This window comes from Pan troglodytes, chromosome 4 (genome assembly GCF_028858775.2).
Source record: "Pan troglodytes isolate AG18354 chromosome 4, NHGRI_mPanTro3-v2.0_pri, whole genome shotgun sequence".
NCBI classification, from domain to species: domain Eukaryota; kingdom Metazoa; phylum Chordata; class Mammalia; order Primates; family Hominidae; genus Pan; species Pan troglodytes.
This window is the reverse complement of record NC_072402.2, coordinates 45,061,309-45,080,767: the sequence shown is the minus strand read 5'-3', so window position 1 is coordinate 45,080,767 and position 19,459 is coordinate 45,061,309. Positions and strand designations below refer to the sequence as shown.

Sequence of the window (19,459 nt, the reverse complement as noted above, 5' to 3'; positions counted from 1 at the left end):
AAAACATAAAAGTGTAAGAGGGGCTGGGCGCGGTGGCTCACGCCTGTCATCCCAGCACTTTGGGAGGCCAAGGTGGGCAGATCATGAGGTCAGGAGTTCAAGACCAGTCTGGCCAACATAGTGAAACCCTGTCTCTACTAAAAATACAAAAAATTAGCCAGGTGTGGTGGTGTGCGCCTATAATCCCAGCTACTCGGGAGGCTGAGGCAGGAGAATCGCATGAACGTAGGAGGCAGAGGTTGCAGTGAGCCGAGATCGCGCCATTGCACTTTAGCCCAGACGACACTGTGAGACTCCGTCTCAAAATAAAAAAAAAAAAATGCAAGAGGAAGCAGCAAGTGCTGATGTAGAAGCTGCAGCAAGTTATCCAGAAGATCTAGCTAAAATAATTGATGAAGGTGACTACACTAAATATCAAATTTTCTTTTTCTTTTTTGTTTTTGAGAGAGGGTCTCGCTCTGTCACCCAGGTTAGAGTGCAGTGGTGCAATCATGGATCACTGCAGCCTCAAACTCCCAGGCTCAAGGTATTCTCCCAGCCCCACAAGTAGCAGGGACTACAGGCATGTGCCACCACACCCAGCTAATTTTTGTTGTTGTTGTTGTAGAGGTAGGGTTTCGCCACATTGCCCAGCTGGTCTTGAACTCCTGGGCTCAAGCAGTCCTCCGCCTCTGCCTCCCAAAGTGCTGGGATTACAAGCGTGAGCCACTGCACCTGGCCTCATATTTTCAATGTAAATGAAACAGCCTTCTGTTGGAAGAAGATGCCATCTAGGATTTTCATAGCTAGAAGAAGTGAATGCCTGGTTTCAGAGCTTCATGGGATAGGCTTCTTCTCTTGTTAGGGGCTAATACAGCTGGTGACTTGATGTTGGCACCAATGTTTGTTACCATTCTGAAAATCCTAGAGTCCTTAAGAATTATTCTAAATCTATTCAGTCTGTGCTCTGCAAATGGAATAACAAAGCCCGGATAACAGCACATCTGTTTATAGCATGGGCTTACTGAATATTTTAAGCCCATTGTTGAGATATATCTCAGAAAAAAGATTTATTTCAAAATATTATTGCTCATTGACAATGCACCCAGTCACCCAAGAGCTCTAATTGAGATGTACAAGAAGATTAATGTTATTTTCATGTCTACTAACATAGCACTCATTCTGCAACCCTTGGATAAAGGAATACTTTGAACTTTCACGTCTTGATTATTTAAGAAATACATATCATAAGGCTGTGACTGCCATAGATGGATCTGAGCAAAGTACATTGAAAACCTTCTGGAAAGAATTCACCATTCTAAATGCCATTCATAGAAAGAGGTCAAAATGTCTACACTGGCTGGGCATGGTGGCTCATGCCTGTAATCCCAGCACATTGGGAGGCCAAGGCAGGTGGATCACTTGAGGTCAGGAGTTCAAGACTAGTCTGGCCAACATGGTGAAACCCCGTCCTCACTAAAAATACAAAAATTATCTGGGCATGGTGGTGCATGCCTGTAATCCCAGCTACTGGGGAGGCTAAGGCAGGAGAATTGCTTGAACCCAGGAGGCAGAGGTTGCAGTGAGCCGAGATCGCGCCACTGCACTCCCCCCTGGGTGTCAGAGCAAGAATCAGTCTCAAAACAAAAAAAGAATAGCCCATAAACTTAGTTGGTAAAGCATCAGTGGGGTTTCAAAGGAATGACTCCCATTTTGAAAGAGGTACTACTATGAATAAAATGCTATCAAACAGCATTTGCATTCCTTTCATGAAAGGAAGAGTTGACCCATGTAGCAAACTACTTTGTCTTATTTTAAGAAATTGCCATAGCCACCTCACCCTTCAGAAAGCACCACTCTGATCAGTCAGCAGCCATCAATATCAAGGCAAGACTCTCCATCAACAAAAAGATACTATTCACTGACAGTTCAGTCGATTTTTAGCAATAAAGTATTTTTCATAAAGGTGTGTACTTTTTTTTTTAGATATAATGCTGTTGCACACTTATTAGACTACAGTATAGTGTAAACAGAACTTTTCTTTTTCTTTTTTTTTTTTTTTTTGAGACGGAGTCTCGCTCTGTCGCCCAGGCTGGAGTGCAGTGGCGCAATCTTGGCTCACTGTAAGCTCTGCCTCCTGGGTTCACACCATTCTCCTGCCTCAGCTTCCTGAGCAGCTGGGACTACAGGCGCCTGCCACCACGTCCGGCTCATTTTTTTGTATTTTTAGTAGAGACGGGGTTTCACTGTGTTAGCCAGGATGGTCTCGATCTCCTGACCTCGTGATGTGCCCGCTTCAGCCTCCCAAAGTGCTGGGAATACAGGTGTGAGCCACCACCCCTGGCCGTAAACAGAACTTTTATATACACTAGGAAACCTGAAAGTTCATGTGACTTGCTTTATTGCAAATATTTATTGTGATATTTGCTTTATTGCTGCGGTCTGGAACCCAACCCTGCAGTATCTCCAAGGTATGCCTGTATAGGGAAAAACATGGTATAATCAGCCCTCCGAATCCTGGGTTCTGCTTCTGTGAATTCGATCAACCACACATCAAAAATATTTGGAAAAAAATTGTACCTGTACTGAACAAATAGACATTTTTTCTTGCCATTATCCCCTAAATAATAGAGGATAACAATTATTTACATAGTATACATTGTATTAGGTATTATCAATAATCTAGAGATGACTTAAAATACATGGGAGGATGTGCATAGGTTATATGCAAACACTACACCCTTTTGTATCTGGGACTTGAACATCTGCAGATTTTGGTATCCATAGGAGGGCCTGAAATCAATCCCCCAAGGATACTGAAGAACGACTGTATATATAGGGTTCAGTACTATCCTTGATTTCAGGTATCCACTGGGGGTCTTGGAATGTATCCTCTGCAGATAAGAGGGGACTACTATAGTCTTTGAGAAGGAAGTGTGTGTTACTGTTTTGAAGCCACATCTCTGCACTTTAAAGCTGATCCATATGATATTGCCACATTTTAGTTTAAAGTTTATCCATATATTGTTGTATTTTTTATTGTATACTCTAGACTTTGCATGAAACAAACCTACTAGAATGTAAGCTTAATGATGTCGGGAACATTGTCAGTCTTGTTTATCACTCTATCCCCAGAACTTGAGAGTACTTGGTAAATATTAAATGAATCAATTAACAATTTTTTGAAGTGCATAGCTCATTTTAGAAAAATTTGCATTAAAGTGTTTAAAATATACTCACAACCTTTCTTTGCATTGTTGAAACAAATGAGATATTCTGTAGTCTAAATGTGTAATCCTATGTTTACTGTTCTTTCTGGGTAAATTTTTTGGTAGTATAATTTGTTGTACCTAATTGGAGTGTATTTTATCTTTCTTTTAAGACACATGCCCGGACATACAAGTCGAGAAGTACTAATCATCTTTAGCAGCCTTACAACTTGCGATCCATCTAATATTTATGATCTAATCAAGGTAGACCAAAAAATCAAAACCAAAGTTACAACTGTAAAGAGAATTCTGTAGCAAATTGATTTATATATATATGTATTTTTGTATGTGTGATTCATCTTTGTGGTAGATGTAGTGAATTTATTACTAGTTTTCAGAGCATTCTTTATTTTTCAAATACGTTAAATCTTAAATGTTTTTCTTCTTTCCTAAAACTATCTATCTACTTGGATTTTATGAAGACCCTAAAGGCAGCTAAAATTAGAGTATCTGTTATTGGATTGTCTGCAGAAGTCCGCGTTTGCACTGTACTTGCTCGTGAAACTGGTGGTATATATATAATTTATTTAATATTTGCTCATAATTACTGTGTAGGAAATAATTTATCAATTAAATTAGGATGTTTTAATCTGTTCTGAGCTACTAAACTTAAAGTAGTCTAAAATATGGGCAGTCATCTTAAATATATCATTGATTCCATAAGAAATCATCTCAAAATGCAAAGAGTTTTCAGTACTTATGTCAGTATTTGGAGGAAGTATTATAACTCTTGGAAAGCTGGAAATTTTACTGTATGTAATTCTTTATAAAGATTTTATAACTTGTCTTTAATTAAATTGTAATTACAGGCCAGGCATGATAGCTCATGCCTGTAATCTCAACATTTTGGTAGGCCAAGGCAGGAGAATCACTTGAGGCCAGAAGTTTGAGATCAGTCTGGTTAACATAGTGAGACCTGTCTCTATTTATATGTTAAAATAATAATAATAGTAATAATAATCAATTGTAATTATAGTTATTCCTAGAGAAGTTGATTTAGATATATTACTTAAATAAGGTTTTAAAAGTGATAATTTAGCTAAAATCATTATTTTAAAAATGTACATTTTCAGATGATAAAACTTTTACAGAATTACATAGAACGTACAGTTCATTATGTCTATGAAGGTGTTTTTTTTTCCCTTTTCATCTTGTTAGGCACATACCATGTTATTTTAGATGAAAGCCATTACAAAGAGTTGCTCACACATCATGTAAGTCCTCCTCCTGCTAGCTCAAGTTCTGAATGCTCACTTATTCGTATGGGTAAGTGTTTTTATGTTTTTAAAAAAATATATATCTAGGCTCTCTATTTTCATTTGCACAAGTTATTTTAATATTTAAGAATTTTTAAAGAAAAAATATGCTTGTTGAAGCAATTTTGGAAAGTACAGAGAAGTGGAAAAAAAAAATTAAAACTACCAGTAGTCCTGTCACCCAGAAAATACTGTTGGCTTTCTTTATTTTTAAGGCTAGAAAGGTATAAACTGTGTTTATAGAAAAATACTTATATTAAGCCGGGCTCGGTGGCTCACGCCTGTAATCCCAGCACTTTGGGAGGCCGAGGTGGGTGGATCTTGAGGTCAGGAGATCGAGACCATCCTGGCTAACACAGTGAAACCCCATCTCTACTAAAAATACAAAAAATTAGCCAGGTGTGGTGGTGGGCGCCTGTAATCCCAGCTCCTCGGGAGACTGAGGCAGGAGAATGGCATGAACCCAGGAGGCAGAGCTGGCAATGAGCCGAGATCACACCACTGCACTCTAGCCTGGGCGACAGAGCGAGACTCTGTCTCAAAAAAGAAAACAAAAGAAAAACACTTATATTAAAATTTTTTTTAAATAAGCTACAAAGGCCGGGCGTGGTGGCTCATGCCTGTAATCCCAGCACTTTGGGAGGCTGAGGCTAGCGGATCACCTGAAGTCAGGAGTTTGAGACCACTGTAGCCAACATGGCGAAACCCTGTCTCTACTAAAAATTACCAAAAAATGGCTGGGCCTGGTGGCAGACGTCTGTAATCCTAGCTACTCAGGAGGTTGAGGTAGGAGAATTGCCTGAACTCGGGAAGCGGAGGTTGCCATGAGCTGAGATTGCGCCACTGCACTCCAGTCTGGGTGACAGAGCAAGACTCTGTCTCAAAAAAATAAAATAAAATAAAAATAAAATAAGCTACAAAATTCTCTGTACTGGATGATCAAAGCTGTGTAATACAAACTGTGCAAAGACAAAGCTTGCAGGGAAGTACACCAAATTGCTCAAAGGAGGGGAAATTATTGGTTTTGGATCACTTTTTTTTTTCTTTTTTTTTTTTTTGAGATGGAGTCTCATTCTATTTCCTAGGCTGGAAGTGCAATGGCGCGATCTCAGCTCACTGCAACCTCCGCTTCCCAGGTTCAAGCAATTCTCCTGCCTCAGCCTCCCGAGTAGCTGGGATTACAGGCAGGCACCACCATGCCCAGCTAATTTTTGTATTTTTAGTAGAGACGGGGTTTCACCATGTTGGCCAGGCTTGTCTTGAACTTCTGACCTCATGATCCGCCCGCCTCGGCCTCCCAGAGTGCTGGGATTACAGGCTTGAGCCACTGTGCCCAGCCTTGGATCACTTTTTTAAAATGTTATTTTCTTCTATTTTACAAAAATGTTACAATGAAAATTTATTACATTTATATTGAAAAAAGTATAACTTTTAATAGAAAAATAATCTCCTTATTTAATATGTATATTTTTAAATGTTAATGAAATAAAATGCTTTTCTACTTTTGGCCTTTTATATTACCAGTTGACCTCTCTTTTCCACGGTCTTCTCATGTGTTTAATGATGTCAGTAACTATCAACCTTATTGTGTGTTTCAAGGATTGAGTTAATACAGATGATGCATTTAGAATAATGCTTGATGTAAACATTCAATACATTTTAGATCTTATGGCTAATCTTTTTGATTTACTGATATATTTTCTTATTTCATTTTAAAGTTATTTAAATTTATAATTTATTTATTAGAGTCCTTTAGGAATGTTAACCCTTCTCAGTCACCCGATGCAAATATTTTTCTTGTTGGTTATTTGCCTTTACTTTTATTTATTTGTTTTGATATGTAGATACATTTACATTTTTTATGTAATATATCTTTTTAAAAATGGTTTCTGCTTTTCCTGAACATGTTTTCAGAATTTAAAATTATATATGGAAAACAAATTACATGAAAGATTTGAGCATTTCAAAATTTTAAACATAAAAGCATAAACGTAGATAAAATGAAGGTATACTATATCTTCAGTTTTATCAGAAATGATGTAAAAATTACAACCTCTTTAAAAAGTAGTGTTAATCATTAAGTTAGAAAATATATAGCTGGGCATGGTGGCGGATGCCTGTAATCCCAGCTACATGGGAAGGTGAGGTGGGAGAATCGCTTGAACCCAGGCAGTGGAGGATGCAGTGAGCCAAGATCATGCCACTGCACCCCAGCCTGGGTGACAGAACAAGACTCCATCTCAAGAAAAAAAAAAAGAAAAATATATATATGAACTTCAGAATCTGAGGTCACATATAGACAGGTCTTTCCCCCATTTCCTCTACTTTTTCTTGTAGCTTGGAATTAGTCAGTTTCATCATGCTATAATAAGCTTATCTGAAAGGCAGTAAAGTGATATTTTGTACAACTTCATTGGCTTTTTGAGAAGAACATTTTTAGGTTCTTAGTCCTAGAATTCTGCTGTTTGCTTGGAAAAAGAAAGTAATACATTTTCTTCTATGAAGGATTTCCTCAGCACACCATTGCTTCTTTATCTGACCAGGATGCAAAACCCTCTTTCAGCATGGCGTAAGTAAAGACCTTGAAAATATCAGTGATAATGTTTTTACATTTTTAATTCCTTCTTTTAAGTTATAAATTCAACAGATAGGCAATGAAGACTATCTCTAAATACTTGTATGGAGTGATCTTCAGGATAAATTACTAAGTAAAATAGTAGTTTGAGAGAATTTTGTAGTATGCTGCTAATCACCTAAGAAGAAAGTAGAGATGTAAGTGGATATATATGCTTGTTTATGTTAATAATAAAAACAATAGTATGGAAATAATAAAAACTTAAAAGGGGTGGAGGGGGAAATTTTTTTTTTAATGTTTACCTCATTGAGTGTGTAGGGAAAAGCAAAGGGTTAGACCCTAGACTTTTCTGAATGCATCACTTAATGATAGGGATACATTCTGAGAAATGCGTCATTAGGTGATACCATCATTGTGCAAACATCACAGAGTGCACTTACACAAACCTAGATAGTGTAGCCTACTAACATCACAGTTATATAGTATAGCCTATTGCTTCTAGGCTGCACACCTGTACAGCATATTGTGTACTGAATAATGTAGGAAGTTGTAATGTAACACCTAGTGTTCGTTTAACTAAACACAGAAGAGGTACAACTAAAATGTATTATTTTATGGGACCACTGTCATATATGTGGTTCATCACTGACCAAAATGTTATATAGAATATTACTGTACCTTGTTTTAACTTCAGAGGTTTGTATTTTACATAATTATAAAACAAAATTAAATTTAAGAGAGTAATTCTTAAAAATCACAAACAAGATTTCTGCCTCCAGCCAAAAAGGTGTAACAGGGACTAGATTTACCCTCCTGTCAAAAAAAGCAGACAAAATATATAAAACAGTGGTTTTCAGACGTTGGACAGCAAGCCTTGCTGATAATGATCCCTGAAAGAAAGGAAACAAATGAGATGGGCCCTAAGAGCACTCCAGCTTACTGCCTGGATGGAATTTCCAGGTTGCAGACAGAGGCTGGAGATGTTGTTGAGTTGAAGAAACAAAGTTCATCTTTCAGGGAGGCTGAGATGGCGATAATTTTGCAGGTCAGAGTACTGGAGAGGAAAGACCTGCACAGAGAGAACTCTCTGGGGAGCTGCATAGACTTGCTCATGAGTCAGCAGCTGAGTGTTGATCAGCCCTTTTGTGTGAAGAGACTACTGGAAGTCAGGGAAAAAAATCACTGGAAAGCAGCAGACAGAACAGTTTCCAGAGCTCACACAGAGAACATTAATGTTCTCACCAGTCTGTATGGAAATACCTCTTAACATGACAGGCATTGAATAGAGTCCACAGTAATGGGATCAAATTAATTCTATCACAAGAACTGGAACCAGAGGCAAAAAGAAAAGAAAAGAAAAGAAAAATCTAGACTAACAGCTGTTCTAGACCAGCCTAACAAAGTTTAAAAGCAAATTTTGAAGAGATTAAACTATTTCCAAGTTAATGAAGTATATTCCAGAACAAACCCTTAAATATTTGAGGGAATACAAAAAAAAAAAAAAAAAAAAAGAAAAAGAAAAAATCCAGCAGCCAAAACAAAGCAAAATTCACAATGTCTGGCAAAGCAAAATTCATAGTCCCTGGCAGAAATTACCAGGGATGCAAAGGAAAATATGACCCATAAAATGGAGAAAAATCACAGAATGGAAACATACCCAGAAATAACCCAGTTGGTAGAATTAATAGACAAAGGGTTGGGTGCGGTAGCTCATGCCTGTAATGCTAGCACTTTGGGAGGCTCAGGTGGGCGGATCACTTGAGCCCAGGAGTTCGAGATCAGCACAGCCAACACGGCGAAACCCATCTCTATTAAAAACACAAAAATTAGCCAGGCCTGGTGGCGCACGCCTGTAATCCCAGCTACTCGGGAGGCTGAGGTACAAGAATGACTTGAACCCAGGAGGTAAAGGTTGCAGTGAGCTGAGATCATGCCATTTCACTACAGCCTGGGTGACAGAGCGAGACTCTTATCAAAAAAGAAAAAAAAGAATTAGTAGACAAAGATGTTAGGACAACAATTATAAATGTACTCTGTATGTTCAGGATGTTAGAGAACATAAGAATGGTAAGAAGAGATATGGAAGGTATAAAAAAGACCCAAATCAAACTTCTAGTGATGAAGAATACAGTGTTTTAGATGAAAAATATATTGGCTGGGATTAACAGCAGATTAGACACTGCAGAAGAAAAAATTAGTGAATTCAAAGATAGTAATAGAGACTTTAAAAATGAAGAGAAGGGCCGGGTGTAGTGGCTCACATCTGTAATCCCAGCACTTTGGGAGGCCGAGGCAGGCAGATCACTTGAGACCAGGAGTTTGAGACCAGCCTGGCCAACATGATGAAACCCCATCTCTACTAAAAATACAAAAATTAGCTGGGTGTGGTAGCACGTGCCTGTAATCCCAGCTACTCAGGAAGCCAAGGCACCAGAATTGCTTGAACCTGGGAGGCGGAGATTGTAGTGAGTTGAGATTGTGCCACTGCACTCCAGCTTGGGCAACAGAGTGAGAATCCGTCTCAAAAAAAAAAAAAAAAAAAAAATGAAGAGGGGGAAAAAAATGAATGTAGCATAATTGAGTTATAAGACATATTCACAGATTTTAAAATAGACTTTTAGACCAGGCATGGTGGCTCACACCTATAATCCCAGCACTTTGGGAAGCTGAGGCAGGTGGATCACTTGAGGCTAGGAATTCAAGACCAGCAACATAGTGAGAGACCCCCATCTCTACAAAAAGTTATAAATTTTTTTTTAAATATAGACTTCTTTTGTTTTTTTTTTGAAATGGAGTTTCACTCTTGGCACCTGGGCTGGAGTGCAGTGGTGCAATCTCAGCTCACTGCAACCTCTGCCTCCTGGGTTCAAGCAATTCTACTTCAGCCTCCCAAGTAGCTGGGATTACAGGCGCCTGGCTAATTTTTGTATTTTTTAGTAGAGATGGGGCTTCACCATGTTGGCCAGGCTGGTCTTGAACTCCTGACCTCAGGTCATCCACCCGCCTTGGCCTCCCAAAGTGCTGGGATTACAGGTGTGAGCCTCTGCGCCCGGCCAAAAATACAGACTTTTAAATAGATTTTTAAATAGCGTCAAGATTTTAAGGTCAAGATAGCATGCTTTCCTGCTCTAACTTTTCAAATCATTATATATTACCTTTTTTCCCCCTACAGGCATTTGGATGGCAATACTGAGCCAGGGCTTACATTAGGAGGCTATTTCTGCCCACAGTGTCGGGCAAAGTACTGTGAGCTACCTGTTGAATGTAAAATCTGTGGTAAGAAAACAACTATTCATTATTCAGTAAATCTTGAATGACTTCTTAATCTGTATTGCTGCTAAAATTAATGTAAATGTTAAGTTATTCCTATGTTTCTGGATTTAATCTGTGCAAAGAAAAATAGATTACTTTTTAAATTGAGTGCCCAGTACTCCACTTCCAGGTATAAATGTAGCATTCTAGTTTCCTGATCCTCTTTCTGAAAAAAGTATATTCTTTAAAGGCAGTGCAGTAGATGTAGTAGACATTTTTCCATCTCTTACCTTTATAAAGTAAATATATATAAGAATGAAGAATTAAACTAATAGAATTGTCAAATTTTATTTCATTTATAATATAAGTAAGCAAATAGACCGAGACAGGTTGGTTACACACTTAGTGACAGAACTAAGACTCCATCCTACAATCTTCTGTTATAGCCACAGGTAAAATTAATAACTGCCATCCTAAAAGAAACTGAACATATTCTGCTGAAGTTACATCTTTTGGCTTTTCAGCCGTTGTCTTCATGAGGTTTGGACTACTCAACATGTCTCTCTGCTTAATGTGTTAGGTCTTACTTTGGTGTCTGCTCCCCACTTGGCACGGTCTTACCATCATTTGTTTCCTTTGGATGCTTTTCAAGAAATTCCCCTAGAAGAATATAATGGAGAAAGGTATTTCAGTTTGGACTAATTTATATCTGTTATAAGTGGTAAGCTAATGTTTGAATAGATTGTTACTACCTTAAAAAATAATCTGATTAACTTGGACAAGAGTACTTCTAGTATGGAAGATGAGATAAAGAATGCCATGGTTATGATTGAAATGACTCATTGCTAAATAGATCTGAATCTCCAGAAACCAAATAATTTCACTAAACCCACCTATGTATAAATAGGGGTGATGATTGTACTACTAAATCAGTTTTCCAGAAGGAAAAGAAAAAAAGCCCTGATTGGTAGTATTTGCTGATTTCCATGGTTTGAATACTCCCACCATGGCCAATTTTTAGCTACAATTAACAACCAGCTCTCTTGAATACATATTTAACAATATATCCTTTTGAGCCAGTACAATCCAGTCCTAGCACACTACTGAAAATAAGAGGCTCATTCAGCACTTTGGGAGGCTGAGGTGGGAGGATCACTTGAGGCCAGGAGTTGAAGACTAGCCGGGGCAACATAGTGAGACACTGTCTCTTAAAAAAGAAAAAAAAAGCTGGACATGGTGGCTCATACCTGTAATCCCAGCACTTTTGGAGGCCAAGGCAGGCGGATCACCTGAGGTCAGGAATTCAACACCAGCCTGAATGACATGGAGAAACCCCATCTCTACTAAAAATACAAAATTAGCCTAGTGTGGTGGCGCATACCTGTAATCCCAGCTACTCAGGAGGCTGAGGCAGGAGAATCGCTTGAACTCGAGAGGCAGAGGTTGCGGTGAGCCAAGATCGCACCACTGCACTCCAGCCTGGGTAACAAAAGCGAAACTTCGTCTCAAAAAAAAAAAATCTGGCATAACATAATTTATCTAAAATCTTTAAGTATTTTTACGAATGCTATTTGTGTGAAATACAACAAATAAGGTCTGAAATAGAGGTAGTCAATCCTTTATAGAATAGTTTTCAGAAAATAAGGATTTACTACTTTTAAGAACATCTAGGATCGGCTGGGCACGGTGGCTCACGCCTGTAATCCCAGCACTTTGGGAGACCGAGGCAGGTGGGTCACCTGAGGTCAGCGGTTCGAGACCAGCCTGGTCAACATGGTGAAACACCGTCTCTACTAACAATATAAAAATTAGCCGGGTGTGGTGGGAGGTGCCTGTAATCCCCAGCTACTCAGGAGGCTGAGGCAGGAGAATCGCTTGAACCTGGGAGGTGGAGGTTGCAGTGAGCCAAGATCACACCATTGCACTCCAGCTGGGCGACAAGAGCGAAACTCCATCAAAAAAAAAAAAGAACATCCAGGATTTAGGAATCACATTAAACACTTACTGGCTAGCCGAAAACAATTATGTATCCATCTTGGTTTTCACACTTAAATCATTTAGAAGTCATTCAATATCACCATATCTAGATCAATGTTGTTGTTGAAATTGTTGCATATTTCAGGTATAATTATGGTTTATATAATCAATTGCTTCCTGTTGGATATTTAAGATTTTTTTTTGCTATTAACAAATAATGCTTATATCTATATTTTTGAACATTTGTACAAGTATAAATGCATGGTAAATTCCTAGAGGTAAAATTACTGAGTCAAGAGTTTTACATGTTTTGTGAATTTTGATAGATATTGTAAAGTTGTTCTTCAAATAAGTTTCATTTATTGTTTTCCCACATTTAGCCAACATTAGGTATTATGAAACTTTTTTATATTGGCCAAAACTCACAGGCAAAAGAAAAAGAAAAAAGTCTCATTGTTTTAGCTTGGTATTTATTTGCTTATGGTTGAGGTTAAATATAGTAAAAATGAAAAACCCAGTACTATAGAAGATAGAGTTGAAGAAATATTCCAGAAAGTACAATAAAAGGAGTAAAATAAAGAGGTTCAAATAGGAGAGTAAAGATAAGAATACTGGTGGAATTATCCAGAAGGTCCAATATGAGAATGATACGAGAAAAAAAGAAAAAAAGTAGGATAGAAAATCATCAAAGACGTAGTTCAAAGAAATTTTCTATTGAAGGACAGAACTTTCTCGATTGAAAGGGCCTGTTGGCTGGGAAGGGTGGCTCATAGCTCTAATCCTTGCACTTTGGGAGGCTGAGACTGGGGGATCACCTGAGGCCAGGAGTTCCAGGCCAGCCTGGGTCACACAGCAAGACCTCACCTCTACAATGAAGATAAAAGAAAGGGACTGCCAAGTGCCTAACGTATTGAAGGAAGGCAGACCCCATAATCGTGAAATTTCAGAATACACAATAAACCATTAACCCTAAACATTTCCAGAGAGGAAAAACTAGGTCACACACAAAGGATCTGGAATTAAAATTGTTTGGCTTCTCATGAGCAACACCGGATGCAGAGAGGGAGCAGTCACCTTCAAAGTTGGTAGTGAAAATTGTTACCAACTTAGATACCCAGCCAAGCTATCAGTTAAGTGTAGGTAGAATAAAGACATTTTCAGACTTGTAAGACCTCAAAAAGAGATTTTTCTGGGGAAGGTCTGGAAGAGGTAGGTGATTCAAAGGAACTGAGAAGGAGAATGACATGGGATCTAGTAATATGTATCTAATTCAAAACAGGCTGAAGAACGGCCTAGGATGATGGTAAGGAGAAATTCCAGAATGATACCTGTGTGTCACATATGGGAAACCGTCCAGTTTGGAGACAGTCAGAATGCTCCAGGAGAGAGATCACCAAGGGGATGAAAACTGCAGAACTCCTGATGTATTTGAACATATTGAGAGGACAGTTAGACTATTCCGGAGAAGATTGGGCCTGAATTAGTGCCAATTATATAGGAAACTAACCTTGGGAATAGCAACACAGTATTTCCAGGAAAAAATGTTTTAAATAGGGGAAAACTTATGGCTTAGCTGAGAATATTTTTATAGGCATAGTAAACTAAACATTGATTATTGTTTTATCCAAAAGGAAGACTTAACTATGTAGAAAGAATTGAGAATGACACTAGTTAAATATTTATGCATTACTGGGTTCAAGATGATGAAAGATAATTAAATTCTCTTCTTTCATAGTTGGAGATTCATAGCCAATAACTGTGAAGAATCACAAAGTAGCACTTATTAGAATAAGTGACTATCAAACAAACGTTAGAAAGTGCTTCTGGCTGGGCATGGTGGCTCATGCCTGTAATCCTAACACTTTGGGAAGCCAAGATGGGAGGATTGCTTGAGCTCAGGCATTCGAGACCAGCCTGGGCAATATAGCGAAACCCTGCCTCAATAAAAAATTAGCCAGGCATGGAGATGCATGCCTGTAGTCCCAGCTACTCAGGAGGCTGAGGCAGGAGGATCACTTAAGCCCAGGAGGTTGAGGCTGCAGTGAGCCGTGATAGCACCTCAGCACTCCAGCCTTTGAGACAAAGCAAGACCCTGAATCGAAAACAAAGAAAAACAAAGCATGCTCACATTTAACCTTAATGAAAATAAAAACTAAATTTTGGGCTGTCAGATGACCTTGTATATACTGTGGAATTTTTTTAAATTATTGGTATTCTTTTTTTTTTTTTTTTTTTTTTTGAGTCAGAATTTTGCTCCCATTGCTCGGTGTGGAGTGCAATGACACCATCTCGGCTCACTGCAACCTCCGTGTCCTGGGTTCAAGTGATTCTCCTGCGTCAGCCTCCTGAGTAGCTGGGATTACAGGCGCCTGCCATCATGCCCAGCTAATTTTTGTATTTTTAGTAGAGACGGGGTTTCGCCATGTTGGCCAGGCTGGTCACGAACTCCTGACCTCAGGTGATCCACCCGCCTCAGCCTCCCAAAGTGCTGGGATTATAGGCGTGAGTCACCGTGCCTGGCCTATTGGTATTCTTAACTCTTTTTCCTGAAAGTCATGTGTAAAGACAAGTACATATATTTAAAGGATTCTAGTTAGTGAGATTTTGTTGAACTATTTTAATGAGTAAATTCTAAGAAAAAACTGATTGTTAAACTTTTTTTTCAGATTTTGTTATGGATGTCAGGGGGAGTTGAAAGACCAACATGTAAGTTCTTTGGCTTTCTAAATATTAAGTAATGTACAAGAAATATTGAAATCAATGGTACTATAAGTTTTCAACAGGTTGTTAAAGACCAGGCTCATATAAGTTCATTTCTTGTAAAGATAATGACAATAGGTGAAGGTAAAATAGGAACAAAATAGTTTAAATACTAGTTTTGTTATTCTGCATTCTAATTTTTGCTATAAAGTATTTTGTAATTCATCTTTTTAAAACTTTATTAAAAATTTTTTTAATTTTTTTCCTCTTTTTTTAAATTCTTTGATTGTTTTGTCTACTTTGGTACACCCTTGTAAAACATGTAAATTGTCTTTAGCTTTCAAGCTAAACTGCATTTAGTCTGAAAGTATTTAAAATATTTTCTTCATATTATACTTTAAGCTGTGTGATAACACATTGAAATTGTTTAAGGTGGCCACAGATAATAGGTGATTCTTCCATTATGCCAATGAGAAAATACTTTTTTAAATTTTGAAGAGGGCCAACTTTAATAAATAAATTTGTACAGATGGATCACTGTCTAGCTTTAATTTTTAATTTAGTTACATGTTCATATTGAAAACTATATATATTATATAAAATAATAATTAGAAGTATTGCTCTTCTACTGTCACAATTTATAAAGTAATTTTATTAAATTTTATATACCTCTTTGACATCAGTAGTTTCCTCTTAACTGGAACCACTTTTTGAATCATTTGACAGTTTTTTGGTTTTATTTTCTGAGACAGACTCTTGCTCTGTCACCCAGGTTGTAGTGCAGTGATGCAATCTTGGCTCACTGCAACCTCTGCCTCCCAAGTTCAAGTGATTCTCGTGCCTAGCCTCCCAAGCAGCTGGGATTATAGGCGTGCACCACCATGCCCAGCCAATTTTTGTATTTTTAGTAGAGACTGGGTTTCACCATGTTGACCAGCTGGTCTTGAACTCCTGGGCTCAAGCAATCCACCCGCCTTGGCCTCCCAAAGTGCTGGGATTACAGGCGTGAGCCACTACACCCGGCCTCATTTGAGTTTTTAAGAATAGGTCATTGTCTGTGTTGTTTGAGATTTATTTATTCATTCTTTTTTTTTTTTTTTTATTCAAAGCCAAATACTTCTGAGATTTAGTGATTTTTGAATCTGTGTATGAAGCTGCCCTGGAAATTTTATCCCAAGGCGCAAGTACTCATATATGTAATGCTGAAAGAACAAATGTAGTTTTTTCGTTTCTGCTTGTCTTATCTGTGTCATTTGACATATTTTTTTAAAGGTTTACTTGAAAGGGAAATATAATGTTTGCAATTGTGAGGTCATTCTCTAAGAATAATTAAATCTATGTTAAATTTTTATGCTTCTCTTTTTAATTGAATCAATCAGGTGGTCTTGCTAAGCGTTCAAAAGTAGCGCTGGTTTGAAGCTCATATGTCTTTCCTAAACCTTAGAATGAAATAATTGAGAGCGAACTGTAATAGAATAGACTTTAAAGATTCAAAAACAAAACCATTCCCTCATTTCTAAGGGATAGTTTTGGGGAAAAAATTAATTGCCTTAGATTTGAGAATATAGAGTACATTGGAAGTAATAAAGTAGGTAGTGGGAAAAAATTGGTAGAGATATAAAAGAGCAAAGCACACCTTGAATATCATCTAGCTGTGCTGTAATTAACTTTTGGAAACTAGTTTATCACTTTTCTTCTTTTCACTACAGGTTTATGTTTGTGCTGTGTGCCAAAATGTTTTCTGTGTGGACTGTGATGTTTTTGTTCATGATTCTCTACACTGTTGCCCTGGCTGTATTCATAAGATTCCAGCTCCTTCAGGTGTTTGATTCCAGCCTGTAGTATACATTGTATGTGTTAAAAAGAAATTTGCAACTGTGAATAAAAGGACTTCTTTAGAAGAAGCTTCATTTAAAACATGAAAGGATAATCTGACTTAAGAAACTTTTTGCTAAGAAAAGGTAATATTTTATTAAATTTTAAATTTGTGTTGTCACAGAAATACCTGAAATTCAGTAGTACTTCATTCAGTTAATTTTGTTTTCCATTATTTTGAGTTATACTGTTTTCAAAGTCATTATGCAATATGTATAAACTTATAATAATTAAATTGATGTGATAATTTTATGTTTTTATAATTAAATACGGAATCTTTATGATTTATGTTAATTCATTAATTTAGCGTAAGAAGAAAGTTAAGTCTGAATGTAAATTCAGTGTAAGATGAAAATTTATCAATACTTATGAAATTAGGCTGGGCACTATGGCTCACACCTGTAATCCCAACACTTTGGGAGGCTGAGGTGGGCAGATCACCTGAGGTCAGGAGTTCGAGACCAGCCTGGCCAACATGGTGAAACCCCGTCACTAGTAAACATACAAAAAATAATTAGCCGGGCATGGTGGTTCACGCCTGGAGTCCCAGCTACTTGGGAGGCTGAGGCAGGAGAATCGCTTGAACCCAGGAGGCGGAGGTTGCAGTGAGCGGAGATTGTGCCACTGCACTCCACCCTAGAGTGAGACTCCATCTCAAAAAAAAAAAAAAGTTATGAAATTAATACATACGAAATGATGTACTGCTACATCCACCAGAGAGGTCTTTTTAGGTTTAACCAAACATTTGGAATATGTTTATCAAGTTAGTACATCTGAAATTATTTGTGGCTATGACCAACAGAAGTCACTTTACATTAAACATTCAAACTCACAAGACTGCCATGGCCATACTTGGTACCTGCTTACTCAGAAGGATATTAAACAGAAACAACAGCCTGCCAGCACAGCATCAAGCAGTCCTCATTAGCAGTGGAAGTCCTTGTAGCAGTCCACTAGTACAATTTGGGTGCAAGGAGATAAGATCCTCCACAGGCATCAAGGAACCAATATCTCTTAACAATTCCATAAACACAGCTTCCAGGGTATCCACAAGGGATGTGTCAATTTCAAGAGTCACTACACTCAGGAAAGCCTAAAGCTTGAAGACTCCATTTATTTATAGTGCATCCCAATCCAGATACCTAACAATTACGAGTTATTTTTACTATAAGCAAAGTTGCCTAAAATCATAGTTGATACTAACCATGGTTAACAGAGCTCTAAAAGTTTGACAGAAAGTGAGATTCAAATCCTTTCACTCTCATATGCTAAACCTTTTGCCTTACTCTGGGTCATCAGAGAAATTTAGGTGAGAATGTATGATGAAGTCTGTGTTTTAGATTCAATGCAGATATATCACTGTGGGCAGAACTCTTTCTGGTTATATCCAGTTAAGAGTAAATCAGGCTTTCGGCCGGGCGCGGTGGCTCACGCCTGTAATCCCAGCACTTTGGGAGGCCGAGGCGGGCGGATCACGAGGTCAGGAGATCGAGACCATCCTGGCTAACACGGTGAAACCCCGTCTCTACTAAAAATACAAAAAATTAGCTGGGCCTGGTGGCGGGCGCCTGTAGTCCCAGCTATTCGGAAGGCTGGGGCAAGAGAATGGTGTGAACCCAGGAGGCGGAGCTTGCAGTGAGCCGAGATCGCTCCACTGCACTCCAGCCTGGGCGACAGAGCTAGACTCTGTCTCAAAAAAAAAAAAAAAAAACAAAAACAAAGAGTAAATCAGGCTTTCATAGCAAAGGTATGTCTATTTTATGTATATAAACTTCAGGTACTCTAGCTTGAGGTTCACTATGAAATTTGTGATTTTTTTTTTTTTTTTTGAGATGGAGTCTTGCTCCATCACCCAGGCTGGAGTGCAGTGGCCTGCTGTTGGCTCACTGCAACCTCCGCCTCCCGGGCTCAAGCAATTCTCCTGTCTCAGCCTCCTGAGTAGCTGGGACAACAGGCGCCTGCCACCACGCCTGGCTAATTTTTGCATTTTTGGTAGAGACGGGGTTTCACCTTGTTGATCAGGCTGATCTCCAACTCCTGACCTCAGGTCATCCACCCACCTCGGCCACCGTGCCCGGCCGAAATTTGTGATTTTATAGCTAAGAATTTTTAGTTAAGAACATTATCAGTAAAGACAATGTAATCCCACCCTGGAGAGTTTATTGGGAGCCCAGGAATATTCATTTTTAATACACACACACACACACACACACACACACACACACACACACTGATCAGAGTAACAGGAGTTTCTCTCAGGAGTCATACTCCATGAGCCTGGACCCAGTGGTTCTTTATGTGGAAACAAATTTCAGCTATAGGTAACCTGGTAACTGCTATTTTCTTCTGTGTGCTCTGTCAACAAAGCTATCAGTGGCTTGCAGGAGATGCCTTTAATACTCAGAGCATTCTATCTCCCCCTATCTGGTTTAGAAGGAAGGCCTTCATTAGTTACCTATTGAGAAGTTACTAGAACTCTCTATTAGAGACTTACCCTCCTGACCTGATAAAAAGGGATACCCATGTCTCTGTTAACAGCTTTATCTCTTTCTACAGTTTTGGGTATTTGATAAGGT

General features: G+C 38.4%; 1 protein-coding gene across 5 annotated transcripts in view; it reads left to right on the top strand.

Moving 5' to 3' along the window:
• Positions 1 to 17,164, top strand: part of LOC461830 (general transcription factor IIH subunit 2) — a 32,545-nt gene extending 15,381 nt beyond the window's left edge. For all 5 annotated transcript variants that reach the window (XM_054685063.2, XM_001158018.8, XM_001158068.6 and 2 more), the window contains 8 exons: positions 3,362 to 3,452; positions 3,671 to 3,758; positions 4,407 to 4,514; positions 7,010 to 7,073; positions 10,252 to 10,355; positions 10,912 to 11,014; positions 14,975 to 15,014; positions 16,718 to 17,164. In XM_054685063.2, coding sequence (XP_054541038.1) covers positions 3,362 to 3,452; positions 3,671 to 3,758; positions 4,407 to 4,514; positions 7,010 to 7,073; positions 10,252 to 10,355; positions 10,912 to 11,014; positions 14,975 to 15,014; positions 16,718 to 16,837 — 718 coding nt within the window. In that variant the 3' untranslated portion in view covers positions 16,838 to 17,164. The remainder of the gene's footprint in view (positions 1 to 3,361; positions 3,453 to 3,670; positions 3,759 to 4,406; positions 4,515 to 7,009; positions 7,074 to 10,251; positions 10,356 to 10,911; positions 11,015 to 14,974; positions 15,015 to 16,717) is intronic.
• Positions 17,165 to 19,459: the final 2,295 nt, after the last annotated feature.